General features: G+C 34.6%; 1 protein-coding gene across 6 annotated transcripts in view; it reads left to right on the forward strand.

Moving 5' to 3' along the window:
* SSBP2 (single stranded DNA binding protein 2) overlaps positions 1-15,402 on the forward strand; it is a 314,744-nt gene that overhangs the window by 277,058 nt on the left and 22,284 nt on the right. For all 6 annotated transcript variants that reach the window (XM_032276921.1, XM_032276946.1, XM_032276962.1 and 3 more), the window contains 2 exons: positions 9,246-9,281; positions 11,140-11,194. In XM_032276921.1, the coding sequence (XP_032132812.1) occupies positions 9,246-9,281; positions 11,140-11,194 (91 nt within the window). The remainder of the gene's footprint in view (positions 1-9,245; positions 9,282-11,139; positions 11,195-15,402) is intronic.

The following is a 15,402-nucleotide window of genomic DNA, read 5'->3' on the forward strand; positions in this document are numbered from 1 at the left end:
TATTATGTTGAATTCCAAGTTTCTTAGACTTCCTGCCCATATTTAATATTAAAACACTTTTCAGTTTTTATCAATGAAGTTAGTCTCTAAGTCCTCAAGGCAGCATATTAAAGTAGTTGTTTGTTTTGTTTTTGCTGTTTTCAAATATGTTTTGTTTATTATTTTAAATGTTTATTTTGAAATAACTTTAGATTTACAAAAACATTGTAAGAATACTACAAGGAATTTCCATATACCCTTTACCCAGATTCCCAATTGTTAATGTCTTACCACATTTGCTTTATGATTTTCTATGTAAACATATTTTTAAACTGTTTAAATTTCCTGAAACTTTATCCCTAAATACTTCCATGTATATTTCCTAAAAACTAACACATTATTTTTTATAACCCCAGTAAAATGATCAAAATAAGAAAATCCACTTTGATGTAATGCTATTTTCTAATCTACAGATTTTATTCAGATTTCACCAAATGGCCCAATAATCTTTTCCAACAAAAGAAAATCCCAGTTTACTTGTTGCATTCATCCATCATGTATCTTTGTCTCCTTTAACTTGGAACAGTTCCTCAGCTTGTTTTTGTTTGCTAGGGGGTGAAGGGGGTGGGTTGTTTGCTTGTTTGTTTTGGTCTTTCTTAACTTTGGAGTTAAAAAACTCAAATCAAGCCAGTGATTATTTAGAATGTCTGTAATTTGGTTTTTATCTATTTCTTCATGATTGGATTTAGGTTATACATATTTGTCAGGAATATTGCAGAAGTAATTTTGTGGTTTTTGGCCAGGTGCAGTGGCTCACACCTGTAATCCTAACATTTTGGGAGATCGAGGCGGGTGGATCACCTGAGGTCAGGAGTTCAAGACCAGCCTGGCCAACATGGTTAACCCCTGTCTCTACTAAAAACACAAAAAATTAGCCAGGTGTGGTAGCAGGTACCTGTAATCTCAGCTACTGGGGCGGCTGAGGCAGGAGAATCTCTTGAACCCTGGAGGTGGAGGACCAGTGAGCCAAGATCGCGCTATTGCATTCCAGCCTGGGCAACAGGACCATAACTCCACCCCCCCCCCAAAAAAAAAACTGTGTTTTTCTCAGTGCAACATTTCAGGAGGCACATGATGATTTGTCCTATTATTGTTAATGTTAATTTTGATCATTGAGTTACAGTGGTGCTTGTCAGGTTTCTCCATTGTAAAATCACCATTTTTCCCCTTGTGCTTATTAACTTGGAGACATACTTTGAATGTACAGTAAGTTTCTTCTTCCTCCTTATATTAATACTTTTCATCTGCTATTTTGGAGATCTATTGACGATTTTTGCCTGAATCACTTTTTTACTTTGTTGGTTGACAAACAGATATTTTTGAATTCTGTCTTTTCTTCTCCATTTATTAGCTAACTATAACAGAGTTGTTTTTTCTTTTCCATTCATATTCATTTATATATATAAGATGTATTCATGCATTATTTTATTCAGTGCGTTTAGAATGCTAAAATTGTTCTAAATTTTCCTTTTAAGCTGTATCACTTAACTTTTAACATATCCCCATTATTCTCTGAGCATTGTGAAACTCATCTTATATTTTCCCAGTTTTAGCCCTGGAAGCAATCATTTCTTTAAGGAACTTGGGGTTTTTTTAGTGGATATTAGTATGTAGAACCCACTAGAGTAATACAACTTTTAGGCCCTCTCAACTAACAGAACTAGGAAATATATGTATGTGTGTGTATACACTCACCCACATGTATACATTTATCTATTTGTATTAAAAGCATAAGTGTACGCTGAGGCTTCCATTTCAGTCCATCCCCACAGGGTTTATTCTAGCCTTTCTACTTTCCATGTTTATAACTCACTTTTCTGAAAGTATGAAATCTGTCTGTCATTATCCGTAATATATGTATTTATTGCCGAATCTTTGACAGTCCACCATTTTGTCATATAAAAGTGTTTTGGTTAAATATATTTTTGGAACTCTTACATGATAACAGGAAAAACATTTTAAGGGCAAATTCATATTTTTAATTCCAAATAAAAGTTATGATTTTTATTTTTAATTTTCTTACCTGGAAGCATTACAGTATTGGTCTCAGAGTCTTATTTGGAATAGAATATATTCTAAGACATATTCTAAAATACATTCAGTATGAAGTATTATTTCTCTTATTCTGAAAAAGACTGTTACTGCATCATATATCTGAAAAGTCCAGATATATTTGTGGTTTTGAGCACATTTGGTTCCAAAAGTTTAAATAATGTCAACCTGAGTCCCACCCAAGCCACATGCAGAAAAAATAAGGCAGAAGTAGTTCACCAAATAAATTTAAATGAATGGGTAGCAAAAGAGGGGATAGGCAAAAACAACAAAATGTTCAGTAGAGCATTGTATTTATTAACTCACTCACTTGTCAGGGAAAAAGAGGAAACTCCTTTAAGGAAAATATAAGAATCTATTAATAGTGATTGAGCCTAAAGGAAATATGAACACATTACTCCAAATAGTCTCTGCACAAATAGGTGCAGAATCTCTAAACAAATAGGTGCTCATTAAAAAAAAAAAAAACACTAAAATAGAATATTTTTAATTTCATGTGGCATAGATAATGTCTTGATATTATCTTCCCTTATTTCCAGTAAACCAGTGCTTTTAAAATAGTTTTAAACTACACAGTTGAAGAAAGGCACTTACCTAAATTGTTACAGATTATTTAACAAAATGAAAGCCCTCTAGTTACTTCTCTGCCTTCTAACATAGCACCACAGTCGTGGGTATTGGGACTCAGGATATTTCAGAATATTTGGATTCTTATCACAGCTTTTGAGTGATCTGTCTAGATTAGCCAGACAATATGTATGGCTCTTAATTTTCTTCTCTGTCAAATAATAAGTTCTTTGAATTCTGTGTTTCTGACTTTCTAGTTATCTACTTTTGCTTATCTTCTACATCTTCATTTTTACCTTTCATTTTATCTTGATGGATATTTGGTATGAAGTGTGGGGTAGAGTTAGAGGGAGGATTTAGGGATAAAAAGAAGGAAAGAGTTGAAGGTGATTTCAGCTCTTTGAATCCAGGTAGCTGGGAGAATGGGAATAACACAACTAAGCTAGGATCATAGGAAAATAAGCAGGTGTAGAGGTAGGCAGTGAGGTTTAGGGGCTTTGGTTTTTGGTTTTTGGAACGTTAAATTTGAAGTATTTGTAGAACACCTTCGATTCTAACACAGTGCCTAATACATATTTCTATCCTTACACTTAACACATTTTAATTTAGATCTGTGATGTTCAACCTCAGCCAGGTCCTCATGGATGCTTTACCAGCAGTTTGTTTCACTCTTCCTTAGCTACTTTTCTTGCTCTCCTCAGTGCCTATTACAATTCTTTATTCTCATTGTGCACCTACATTATATTTGGCCCCTTCTCTATCAGCTAAAATTCTGTCATATTTTACAGAGGAGAAGAGACCATTAGACCCAAATTTCTTCTGATTCTACCCTTCACCTCCAATGTTACCAGACTTTAGTCACTCTTCTTCCTTGCCTCAGAAATAGAAATATTTTTTTTTTCTTTTCAATGGCTAACAACACTTCTATTCTCTCTCACCCTTTTTTTTTTTTTTTTTTTTTTTGAGACAGAGTTTTGGTCTTGTCACCCAGGCTGGAGTGCAGTGGTACAATCTCAGCTCACTGCAACCTCTACCTCCCGGGTTCAAATGATTCTCTTGTCTCAACCCGCCGAGTAGCTAGGATTACAGGCACTGACCACCATGCCCAGCTAATTTTTGTATTCTTAGTAGAGATGAGGTTTCACCGTGTTGCCCAGGCTGGTCTCAAACTCCTGACCTCAGGTGATCCACCTGCCTCGGCCTTCCAAAGTGCTGGGATTATAGGCGTGAGCCGCCGCACCGGGCCCTATCTATTGCCTTGATTCTACTTCTTGTTATTTCTTTGCATATCCTACACATTCACTCTTTCATATGAGTCTTTAGTCTATATCCGTTTCCATTGAGTGGAACTTTCCTCTAGTGCCATGCCGTGAACAAAATCCCAAGACAACCTGAAAGCCCTGGTTCACTACCCATCTAGAGTTGGGAGGGGTTACCAGTACAAAACTTCTCTCAACCCTTCCTCAGTCTCCAACTGCCATCCCGTGCCTCTCACACTTCCACTCCTTCACCACCTTCTACTAGATAATTAATGTCTTGGTCTTTCTGTCTTTTTCATCACCATGTGGCAATGAAGTGCCTGAAACATAACAGGTAATAAATGGGAGTTTATTGAATTTACTTCTCAACCCATTTCAATTCCCATTAAAGTCCTATTCTGAAGGTTATTAGTGACTTTTTACTTACCAACCAGACACAGCGACTTTTCTGTCCTCATCATATCTAACCTTTGAGATATTTGACTCCTTGGTTTTGTCTTCATATCTTTTCTTTTTTCAGTTTAATAATGTTTCTTTAGTTTTCCATATTTCTGTTACTTTTTTACTATTTACTTTTAGGTACATCACAGAAAGGTGAAAAGCTTAAGCCTGACAGGTTTCAAGAATAAACCCAGTTTAGATATTTTCTAGTCAATCTGCATCTACTACCTGCCTCTTAAAAATGTGGCTTGCTTGACTTTTTATATTTTTCCTGAGTTTCTCATATCCAATTCTCTTTCTCTTTTTTTTTTTTTTTTGGAGATAGGGTCTTACTCTGTTGCCCAGGCTGGAGTGCAGTGGTACAGTCTCAGCTCACTGCAACCTTCACTTCCTGGGCTCAAGCAATCTTCCCACCTCAGCCTCCTGAGTAGCTTGGACTAGAGACACATGCCACCATGCTTGGCTAATTTTTTTTGTTTTTTGTAAAGACAGGGTTTCACCATATTGCCCAGGCTGGTCTCAATCTCCTGGGCTCAAGCAATCCTCCCACCTCAGCCTCCCAAAGTTCTGGGATTATAGACATGAGCCACCATGCCTGGTCTCCACCCATTCTTAATTAGCAATGTTTTCTAATTATATATCTTGGCTGCTTTTTTTTTTTTTTTTTTTTTTTTTTTTTTTTTTTTTCATTTTAATGTTACCATGTTGTTTCAACTATCAAAAATCTAGTTGAATCCTAGATCAAGTATCTTGCCCAACACAAAGTAGAAATCTATTCAGTTGAAGCTGTATCTTTAGTCCTGGTCTCGAATACATTCTAGACCTACATTTTTAAAAGTTTGTTTATCATATATCCACTTCAGTGTCTACTGGTGCCTTCAAATCCAATAATCGGACATTTCCCCAAACCTGCCCCACTTCCTGAATTCCCAATGTATAAATGAGTAGCACCATCATCTACCCAGTCATGGGTAGATAAAAACCTAGTAATTATCTTAATTTCCTTTCTTTGTCTACCACACCCAGTTTGTCACCAAGCTCTGCCAAATACTTTGTGAAATGACCCTCAAATTATCCTACTCCTGCTTATTTTCATCAGCACTGCCTATCATTCTTTGTCATCTCTTGCCTGGACTTTTTGCAGTGGTCTTCTAACTTGTATTCATATTCCATGATGCCTCTAGACTTATTTTTCTAAAACATAAATTTAGGGCCAGGTGCGGTGGCTCATGCCTGTAATCCCAGCACTTTAGGAAGCTGAGTCAGGAGGATAGCTTGAGGCCAAGGATTTGAGATCAGCTGGGACAACAAAATGAGGCTCTGTCTGTACAAAACATTTAAAAATAAAAAATGATTTTAGAAACATACATTTGAACATGTCTCCATAAAACCCATGACTCTTTATTTTCTACAGCATAAATTCATAGTCTGACTGTGTAGCCTCACCCTTTACCACAACCCCCTTTAAGCCGCACACCATAGCAGCTATATAACATAGCATAGCGTTTCCCAAATAAACCATGATTTCTTTTCTTTCTTTGTTAATAGCAATTCTTCTCTTTGTCTTTCTGATAGGCAGCTACTCTCTGTAAGTCCCAGCTCTCCAGCTCAGATATATCTTCTGTACCCAGATGGTACTTCTACCTATATTACTACATTTTATGGCTTTCATAAAGATGCCAGTCCTAGGGCCAAGAGCCCAAATGCTGATTTTTAATAAAGACATCAAAGACTATGAAGTAGAAACAGCGTAAGCCAAAATTAAAGAGCTTGACAGAAATTGAACAACTAGTAGAGATAACATTTTTTAAAGTATTTTTAAATGTTTATTATATTTAACTGTTTAAAGGAATATGAAGAAAGGGAAATTAAAAATATAAAAGATAGCTGGGCCCAGTGGCTCACGCCTATCATCCCAACACTTTGGGAGGCCAAGGCGGGTAGATCACCTGAGGTCAGGAGTTCAAGACCAGCCTGGCCAACATGGTGAAACCCCGACTCTACTAAAAATATAAAAATCAGACAGGCGTGGTAGCAAGAGCCTATAATCCTAGCTACTTGGGAGGCTGAGGCAGGAGAATTGCTTGAACCCAGGAGGTGGAGATTGCAGTGAGCCCACATCGCACTGCTGCATGCCAGCCTGGGCAACAAGAGGGAACTCTTGTTTTGAAAAATAAATAAATAAATAATATAATATAATATAATATAATATAAAAGGAGCAAGGACTCACAAGAAGAATAAGATAGTTGGGAGGAGCTACCTTTGGAAACAAACTGTTTGTTTTGTCCTATCTGGAATGAATACATGAAAATTTAAATCTATAAATAATGGAATGTTGAGCTGAAAATGAATGTATAGCAAGAGCATGATTCCTTCAATGTATGACAGGAAGACAAAATATTTACTCAGGATGGATAATCACCATGAGCACTGGCTCACAAGGATCCATTGTTAAATATTCAGGAATTTCACGAACTGTTTGTTAAACCACTGGTAGCTTAAAATCTGCCATGTGGGAATATTTACACCATAGTAACTGGCAAATACTGTAAATCTGGGCACTTTCTTCCCCATGATGTTTACTGGGTTTACTGACACATCACCAGTAATCTTCAAGGCCTTCATAAAGGCTGAGCCAAAAATGCTTCCAGATATTAGTTAAGATGAAGTAGAAGTTGGAAAGCATGATTACATTTTGGATTTTATCAACCTTGTTTTTTTGTTTCCCTCCAGGAAATCTCTGCTTTAAAATAGAAAGGTTGGCTGGCTAGAGGGTGATTAAAGAAATGGAAGTTAACAAAATAGGCTTTATGATAATGAATTAAGACATTGGAGAGAGAAATAAAATGTTGACAGTGCCATTAAGGAGGGGCAGAGGCAGTTTAGTCATAAACTAATAGAGAAGTAATGTAGTATGTAAACATGGTGGAATTGTGATGTGAGAAAATTATGGTTGGAATATTGAGTAATTTTTCTAAGTGTCATGAGGAATAAGAAAGATGTCAGACAAGGGAGTTAGTTGTTCAGTAAAGAGTTCTAGGATGTGACCAAACTCATAAATGGAGGAGAGGGAACTAATGTAAAGTAAAGGAAGGCAGTGAACTGTAAATTCCCATGATCTAAAGGTGATTTAGATTGTATCTTAAGGTTGCTTAAGAATGATGATAGGCAATATAGAGTGACAGAAAAGAACATGAGTCAAGTGCTAAGGACAGAGAGAGATGAAGTTGGTCCTAGAAGCCAGTAGATAAATTGGTGGTTCGGAAAGGGCAGGCTCACATTTAAATAAGAAGTAGGCCCAACATAGCAGCTCACGCCTATAATCCCAACACTTTGGGAGGTAAGACAGGTGGATTTTGAGACCAGCATAGGCAACATAGCAAAACTCCATCTCTACAAAAAATTAAAAATTAGCCAGGTGCAGTGATGCATGCCTTAGTCCCAGCTACTTGTGGGGATAAGGGAGGAGGTTCTCTTGAGCCAAGGAGGTCGATGTTGCAGTGAGCCATGTTTGTGCCATTACACTCCAGCCTGGGTGACCAAGAAAGACCTTGTTCCCTCCAAAAAACTGAGAAACAGAGGATGGATGGTAGGTAGATCATGAACTGAAAGGGACCCAAGAGAGCAAAGTTACATTCATTCATTAAGTCAAGTAAATGTTTGCTGCCATAAAAAAATCTTAGTACTCAGCAGAAATAATTCTCATCCCTATTGATGCTGGGCGTTCTAGCAGTGGTCATCTGCAGTGCTGAATTATCCTCAGCAAGACCAAGCAGGGCCTCGGGGTTCTGTTATTAAGGCAAAGCGGGAATACCAAATAAGGAGGATAAAAGCTTTTCAAATAACTTATTATTAAATATTTCCAAAAAAATCAAAGAATTGTTTATCAAGAGGAAATCATAACTTTGTTAGACTTTCTTATACTTTATGGTTTTATATTATTTTTATGTTTAATTATATGGCAGGTATTTGGATAGAGAGAGGATTTAGAATAGTACAGGCACTAATCTTTCACTACTCTAAAGATCCTGTTCTGGCCTTGGCTGTCTGACTTGAGTAGAGAGTAATCTATTGGTGTTTTTCAGGATAAGACAAAAATATCTCTTATGGATGTACAGCATCTTCATGCAAGTGAGCTAGTGAGCTCGTGTGAAAAAAGAAAATATTTAGATTTAACTTTCTCTATTAACATATACACTGAAGGGCTTTTAAACATAGGTTTTCTGGTTTTTCATTTCTTAAAGTATCATAGCAATGTGGTATTAGTACCTTCTAATCTCTAGAAAAGAGCTTGGTGAAGAGCTTGATATGAAGAGAGAGAGTTTCTTACCCGCATCTGATCCCCACAAATTAATAGTCTTTGGAGATTGTATTAAACTTTTTTGCATTTATTATATTGTTTTCTAGTAGCTAATTAGAAAGGGACAGGGAAGTAGTAAGGGCCATTTATCAAGTATTAACCCATACTGCATGAACTTGTCTTAAAAAAAAAAAGTGCATAGCTTAGAAATTGCATGTGTAAAGACCATTAATTTGAAAAATTCTTGTTTCTCACTTTTTAGGTACACAAATATGTGTATTTCTACTTACAGAATAAGTAATTAGCATCATACAATGTGTATAACTTACCTGAAATCAATATAACTTAAAAGAAGTTATTCTCTTTAAAATCCTCTTGACTAAAATCTACCTTCTTTTGTGTAAATCCAAGGTATTATTATTCAGTTATCCAGCAATTAAACAGATATAAATTTCTTTATCCTTTACTATGCTTTGTGATACATTTTAAAATTTGACCAAAAAAAATCATGAAATAAATTCATTTTAGGTCACTGTCCATATTGCTACGTGAATCAAAATTTTTTTTTGTCCTATTCATGTTCCAGATACCATACTCCTCAGCATCTCCTGGGAATTATGTAGTAAGTACATTTGGGTTTGTTTGCTCATAAGAATTGATGTTACATTTTATTTGGGCAATGAAATAGTTGTCCAGATGTTAAGAAGAGCCCCTGTGTATTGGCCAAGAAGTGAACATCTTGAGTTGTTTCATCTGCCAACCTCAGTACATATGTTGATGTTCATTAGTGAAACAGTTATCAATCTGGCCAGAATTGCCCTGAGTACTGTGTTTTACTTCAGCATATGTTTCTGAAAACCAGTACAATACACTCTGTCCAATCATGAAGAGAGTAATCCCCAGTTACACGGTAATATGCTTGAATTTGCAGTTCTCCAGGAGAATAATCTCCACCCCCATCCAACCCTATGCTTCACACATAGCATCTAAGAAGACATTAACTTTCTCCCAATCACAAATGAATTAGATGGCAGAATAATAACCAATAATTTAGAGGGATTATTTCATTTTTTGGTCATTCTTTGAAATTGAGAAGATTTATTTTTATCATTCTTATTACTATTTAGTACACATTAAAATTTTCCAAAAATTCATATCAGTGTGAAGTCAAATTAACAAGTTTTATATGACCTCCTGAGCTTACAAATGACCTTTTAATCATCATCACATTATGATCATTGCTACATCAAAAGGTGAACAGAGAAGAAAATACATTACACCATTTAAAGGGAAATGCCTAACAGAGAAACAGGGATAAAATGGTAACAAGGGAAATCTTTCCTAAAGAAATGTTCAGAGGTGGTGGCTAGCTGGAAGGAAAAATGGAATGCATAAGAAGAAAATCAGTGAGCATTTCACTCTCCATGGAAATAGTGTATTATTAACATAGTGAAAGGCACACATTGCTTTGGATCTGTGAATTTAGTGTTCAATGTTCCTGTAACCTATAAAACTAAGCAAGTCTTGCTTTGCATTTTCTATGAAATAAAAATGAAAGTAAGAAAATTTGTATACTTATTTTTTCTTAAAGTCACTAATGAATAAGGCTTATATATCATTTTATGAAATTATAGATGTTTAAAATAAATTTTAAGTTGTGCAAATACAGATATTATTTGAAATAACTGGCAGGTCTACAGCCATACCACCCTGAATGTGCCTGATCTCATCTGAAATAATTGGCAGGCCATATCTGTACATTCAGAATGAGGTTAAAATTTCACCATTTAGAAGTTAATTTGATCACTGTACATAGAGCATCTGAAAAGGCCTAAAACCCATTGCCTGAATTATCTATTTTGGTTATCTGAAATAATTGAATTAACTTTAGAATTACCTAATCTCCATTTCAGTTTGTTTGTGTAGCTGCAGCCTCAGTAACCCACAGCATTAGTCAACATTGCCTCTCATTTCTAACTGATGTGATAGTGGAAGGTACAGGGCTCCAGAAACGTTGAAATTGATGCTGAGAGAAGAAATGACGGCAATGCATTTTTAAAAAATATAAGTCTATAGGCAAATATCTTTGTTTTTAAAGATATTCTTTAAGTGAATATCATTTTAGCTTTCTATGAAAATTAAAAATACAATGAATTATTTCTGTTTTATGGATTTGTAAAGGCCCTATTGAATGGTTTCTGCTTAACCTCATTATAACTGATATGATTAATTCATGAATAATGAATTAGTGTTACAGGCTCCTTGTTTTTGGAAATTTGTCAAAACAATCTCAACATATTTAAGCTAAATTATGTTTTGTAGAATATTGAAATGATTGTGCATTCAAAGAAAATAAATTATAGAGAAAATACATTTCCACTCTTACTTTCAAATTGGATTATTGTAGATATGTCTAACTTTTCTTCTGTTTTATCTTATGCAATGCCTTATTTTTACTGAAATTTTGTATAATTATTTAGGGTCCTCCAGGAGGTGGAGGGCCACCAGGAACACCCATCATGCCTAGTCCAGCAGGTATTGTAATCAAACTAGCCACATGGGCATTTGATAATTAGAATAAAATCACAGAATATAGAAATTGTTCATGAAATAAAATCAGTAGTAGTCATTTTCTCATAATGGTTAAAGGAGTAAAGGCAACAGGGTAGGAAAAAATAATGTTCTTAAATAACTATTATTCAGTTAAGAATTTAGAAAATTCCTATGTTGTGAGTATCAGATTTAATCAGGATGAACACTGTTGATCTGTATGAATTACTCAAAAATGTGTCTAACTTAAAGATTTATTGAGACTGAGAAAACTATCCAAATATTCTATAATTTAGAAAAATTCTGAATAAATAAAACATTAAATACATGGATCCATTAGGTTTAAAATGCCAAATCAGACTCACCACATTTATTATCTTACTAAGATGAATGAAGGATGGAGACCTACGTACAGTATTATTTACCCTACATGCCTATCAGTATGTATTAGTTAGCTAATAAATTCACTATGTAATAATAAAAGTGTTTTTAATCTTCTAAACTAAAACATACTTCAGTATTTTCATAATCATTTTATATAATTAAATAGTTTTATCATTTATTTTTGAGACTTTAATACAGACTATTAAATGTGTCTTGGGTTTGTTAACAGTGGAAGACTAAATTGACACACCCCTCATAGAAAGTTCTCTGATAAAATGTGTCAAGAGCCATGAAAAGGTTCATACTATGTGACTCTGTAATTCTAATACTAGAAATGATAGAGCTACAAAACCCAAGATTTATGTTGAAGAATGCTCATTTGTTATACTCAAGAGTAAAACAGTAGACACAAACTTCATGCCTAATTCAAGTTAGTGAAATTATTAAATTAATGTTTAAGGCGTAAGATGGAATATAATAGAGCCATTAAAATTATTATCAAAGAATTTGTAATGACATGGAAAAACAAAATCTCATGACTCAATGCAATATGATCACAGTTTCATTGGAAACTATATATAACACGAATCTAGAAAGTAAAAAGTAGAAAACAAAGAAATAGACTAAAAATTTATCAGTTATTACTTTGGGATGATTAAGTAGATGAGAAATTTTAGTAATTATAAAGTATTTTTGATTATGTTGTTTTACTGTTCAACTCATATGGTTTTAACTGGCTTGTTGAAATTAAGATAGAAGTTTGAAATTCAGTATCATTGATCATATCAATAAAAAATTTTAATTTTGAACCCTTTTAATTTAGAAAAATTATAAGCTTGATAATTAATACAAAATTTTACTTTGCCTCACTGACTCCTTGGATATTTAATGGTCTGTGTCCCAAAGGCACCTTAATTGAAAATGAAACAATTCGTTGAAGATAGAATTACATCACCTGATCGTCTTGCCCGTATTTACATTCTTGTATGGTGAAGTTAATGTTTAATTTATGAGGGTAGCATGTGAATAGTAAGTGCTTTACTACAAGACTAAAAAAAATGTTTTTGGGGAAACACTGAACTTTGCAGGCAATAAGTAATTTTATCACATCTTCCTTTCAAACCAGAAATTGCATAAGTATATCTTCCTAGTTTCAAACCAGAAATTGCCATAAGTATATCTTCCTAGTCTTTTGGTATACTTTTATGTGTTCATCCTGTGTCACAGTCACTCCCCTAATACTCAGCCAACACCCCACCCACAAGACAAGAGGTCCCAGGAGATCCACTTTATTTTAAAGTTTTTCTGTACATAAAAAGAAGTCAGAAGTCAGACATTTTCCAGTAAATACCAATCTTTTTTTATTCTATTTATTTATTTATTTATTTTGAGACAGAGTCTCTGTCGCCCACACCGGAGTGCAGTAGCACAATCTCAGCTCACCGCAATCTCAGCCTCCCAGATTCAAACGATTCTCCTACCCTAGCCTCCCGAGAAGCTGAAATTACAGGCACCTGCCACCACACCCAGCTAATTTTTCTATTTTTAGTAGAGATGGGGTTTCACTGTGTTGGCCAGGCTAGTCTGGAACTCTTAACCTCAAGTGATTCACCTACCTTGGCCTCCCAAAGTGCTGGGATTACAGACGTGAGCTACCACGCCCAGCCATAAATAACAATGTTATCCCTCTCAAATTTTTTCTTAGCAGATAAAATTACCTACTTGATTAGTCTTTAAAATGATAAATTTCTTTTCTTTCTATGTATTTAAAATATATAGCCCATCTTCCTTTCACCAAGAGTAAGGCTAATACATTTGAAAAACCATTCAAAGATTTCCTATGTTTAAAAAGCAATCCAAGATTTAAGTTAGTTTTATGTGTGATTGAATTTATTCCAACAGTTAAATCTAAGTTAACAGTACCTATTGTCCTGAGTACACAAGATGAGTAGGACATGGTCCCTTTCCTTCTCTCCATGAGCTTATTATATCCTAGCTGGAAGCAGGAGGAGATAATAAAGCAGTAAAATATTACTATAATGTAAGACAGAAGTCAGTGGTGGGGGAGCACTCATGCACTTGGAACTACCAGGAAGAAACCTCATAGAAGACAACATTTGAGATAGCCCTTCAATAGTGAGTAGAATTTCAGTATGTAGAGATTGAGAAGATGTTTGGAGGAAGAAAGAACAAAAACTTGGAGGTGGAAAGGTTGGTCACATGCAGGAAAAAAGTAGCCTGGGTTGACAGGAGTATAGCATACATAAGGATGTAAAAACAGTTAAGGCCACAAAAGCAGGTTGGAACCTTCCTTAGAATAAACAAAGAGGGTCAGCTTGAGGTGGGCACTCCAACTTTTCAACATTATGATATATTCATCTAGAAGTAAAATACAGTATTTAGATTTATGGATCATTGTTGACAGTCAATAAATAAATGACATGAGACCTACTCTGTAAGTAGTACAAACTAAAATAATAAACTTATTAATGTCTAATGAGTAATCCCACAGTAAAAGGAAAGTAATTGACACTCTATGGTTACTGCCATGTGAAAGCAAATGATTTACCTTCTGTCTCAAATCAGTACAAAAATTTTGAAACACATTTTTTTTTTAAATAGGCCTACTGGCCAGGCACAGTGGCTCACACCTGTAACCCCAGCAGTCTGGGAGGCCAAGATGGGTGGATCACGAGGTCAGGAGATTGAGATCATCCTGACCAACATGGTGAAACCCTGTCTTTACTAAAAACACAAAAAATTAGCCAGATGTGGTGGCACATACCTGTAGTCCCAGCTACTCCAGAGGCGGAGGCAAGATAATCACTTGAACCTGGGAGGCAGAGGTTGCAGTGAGCCAAGATTGCACCACTGCACTCCAGCCTGGGTGACAGAGTGAGACTCCATCTCTAAATAAATAAATAAATACATACATACATATATACATACATACATACATACATACACAAGCAAGGAGGCAAGCCCTACTACATTATATTAAGAAAACTGTATAATGTGGAAAAATAGGAAACCATAATTTATCATTTATATTTTCTCAGTGTAAAATATTTAGCTTTCACTCTAGGTTTTGCATTATAAAAACATGTATGCTTAGAGACTTAATTAGAATTAGCTAACAGACATGAAATACAAATTTTTTAAGTACTGCACAATGTTACATATATTTATATCAATATGCAGTACAGATATTTTTATTATAATCAAAAATGAGTGAAAACATTTATCAAAAGTTGTGCTGGAGGATGCTGACTTTTAGTTCAAACAAGAGTATTATATTATTCTAATTATATAGTCTTTCTCTAATCTCTTTCTTTTGGAATTAAGCCAGGATAGTCCACCAGCTTTCACTAATTATTAACTAAAAAAACTTTTTAAAATTTGTATATAGGAAACTTAAGGAAATAATGAAAACTGAAAAGCTACTGAATCTGAATTTTAAGAGATATTATATATCTTATATATATACAGATACACACACAATTGCTTGAAAAAGTGAAAAGTATCTGTTTTTTAAAAAAGAAAAACTTCATTGTTATTTTTTAGATTTCTCATGTTCCTTTACCTGAATTATTGAATATTACCTGATTATTCCTTATACCTAATTTATAACCACAGAATGATAATTTTGGGGTCAGAAAATTACTGTGGGTATTTGTTTTTGAATATTAGTAATGACAATTTCAAGTGTTGCAGGTTATATATAGAGAGGTATATGTAGGAAAACCGTCTTTGATCATTACTTTGTGATGAATTGGGTATAGATTCTAAAGAAATCTTTTAATTAAGTA

This window comes from Sapajus apella, unplaced genomic scaffold, assembly GCF_009761245.1.
Source record: "Sapajus apella isolate SASKATOON/1434 unplaced genomic scaffold, GSC_monkey_1.0 scaffold1, whole genome shotgun sequence".
Classification (NCBI taxonomy): domain Eukaryota; kingdom Metazoa; phylum Chordata; class Mammalia; order Primates; family Cebidae; genus Sapajus; species Sapajus apella.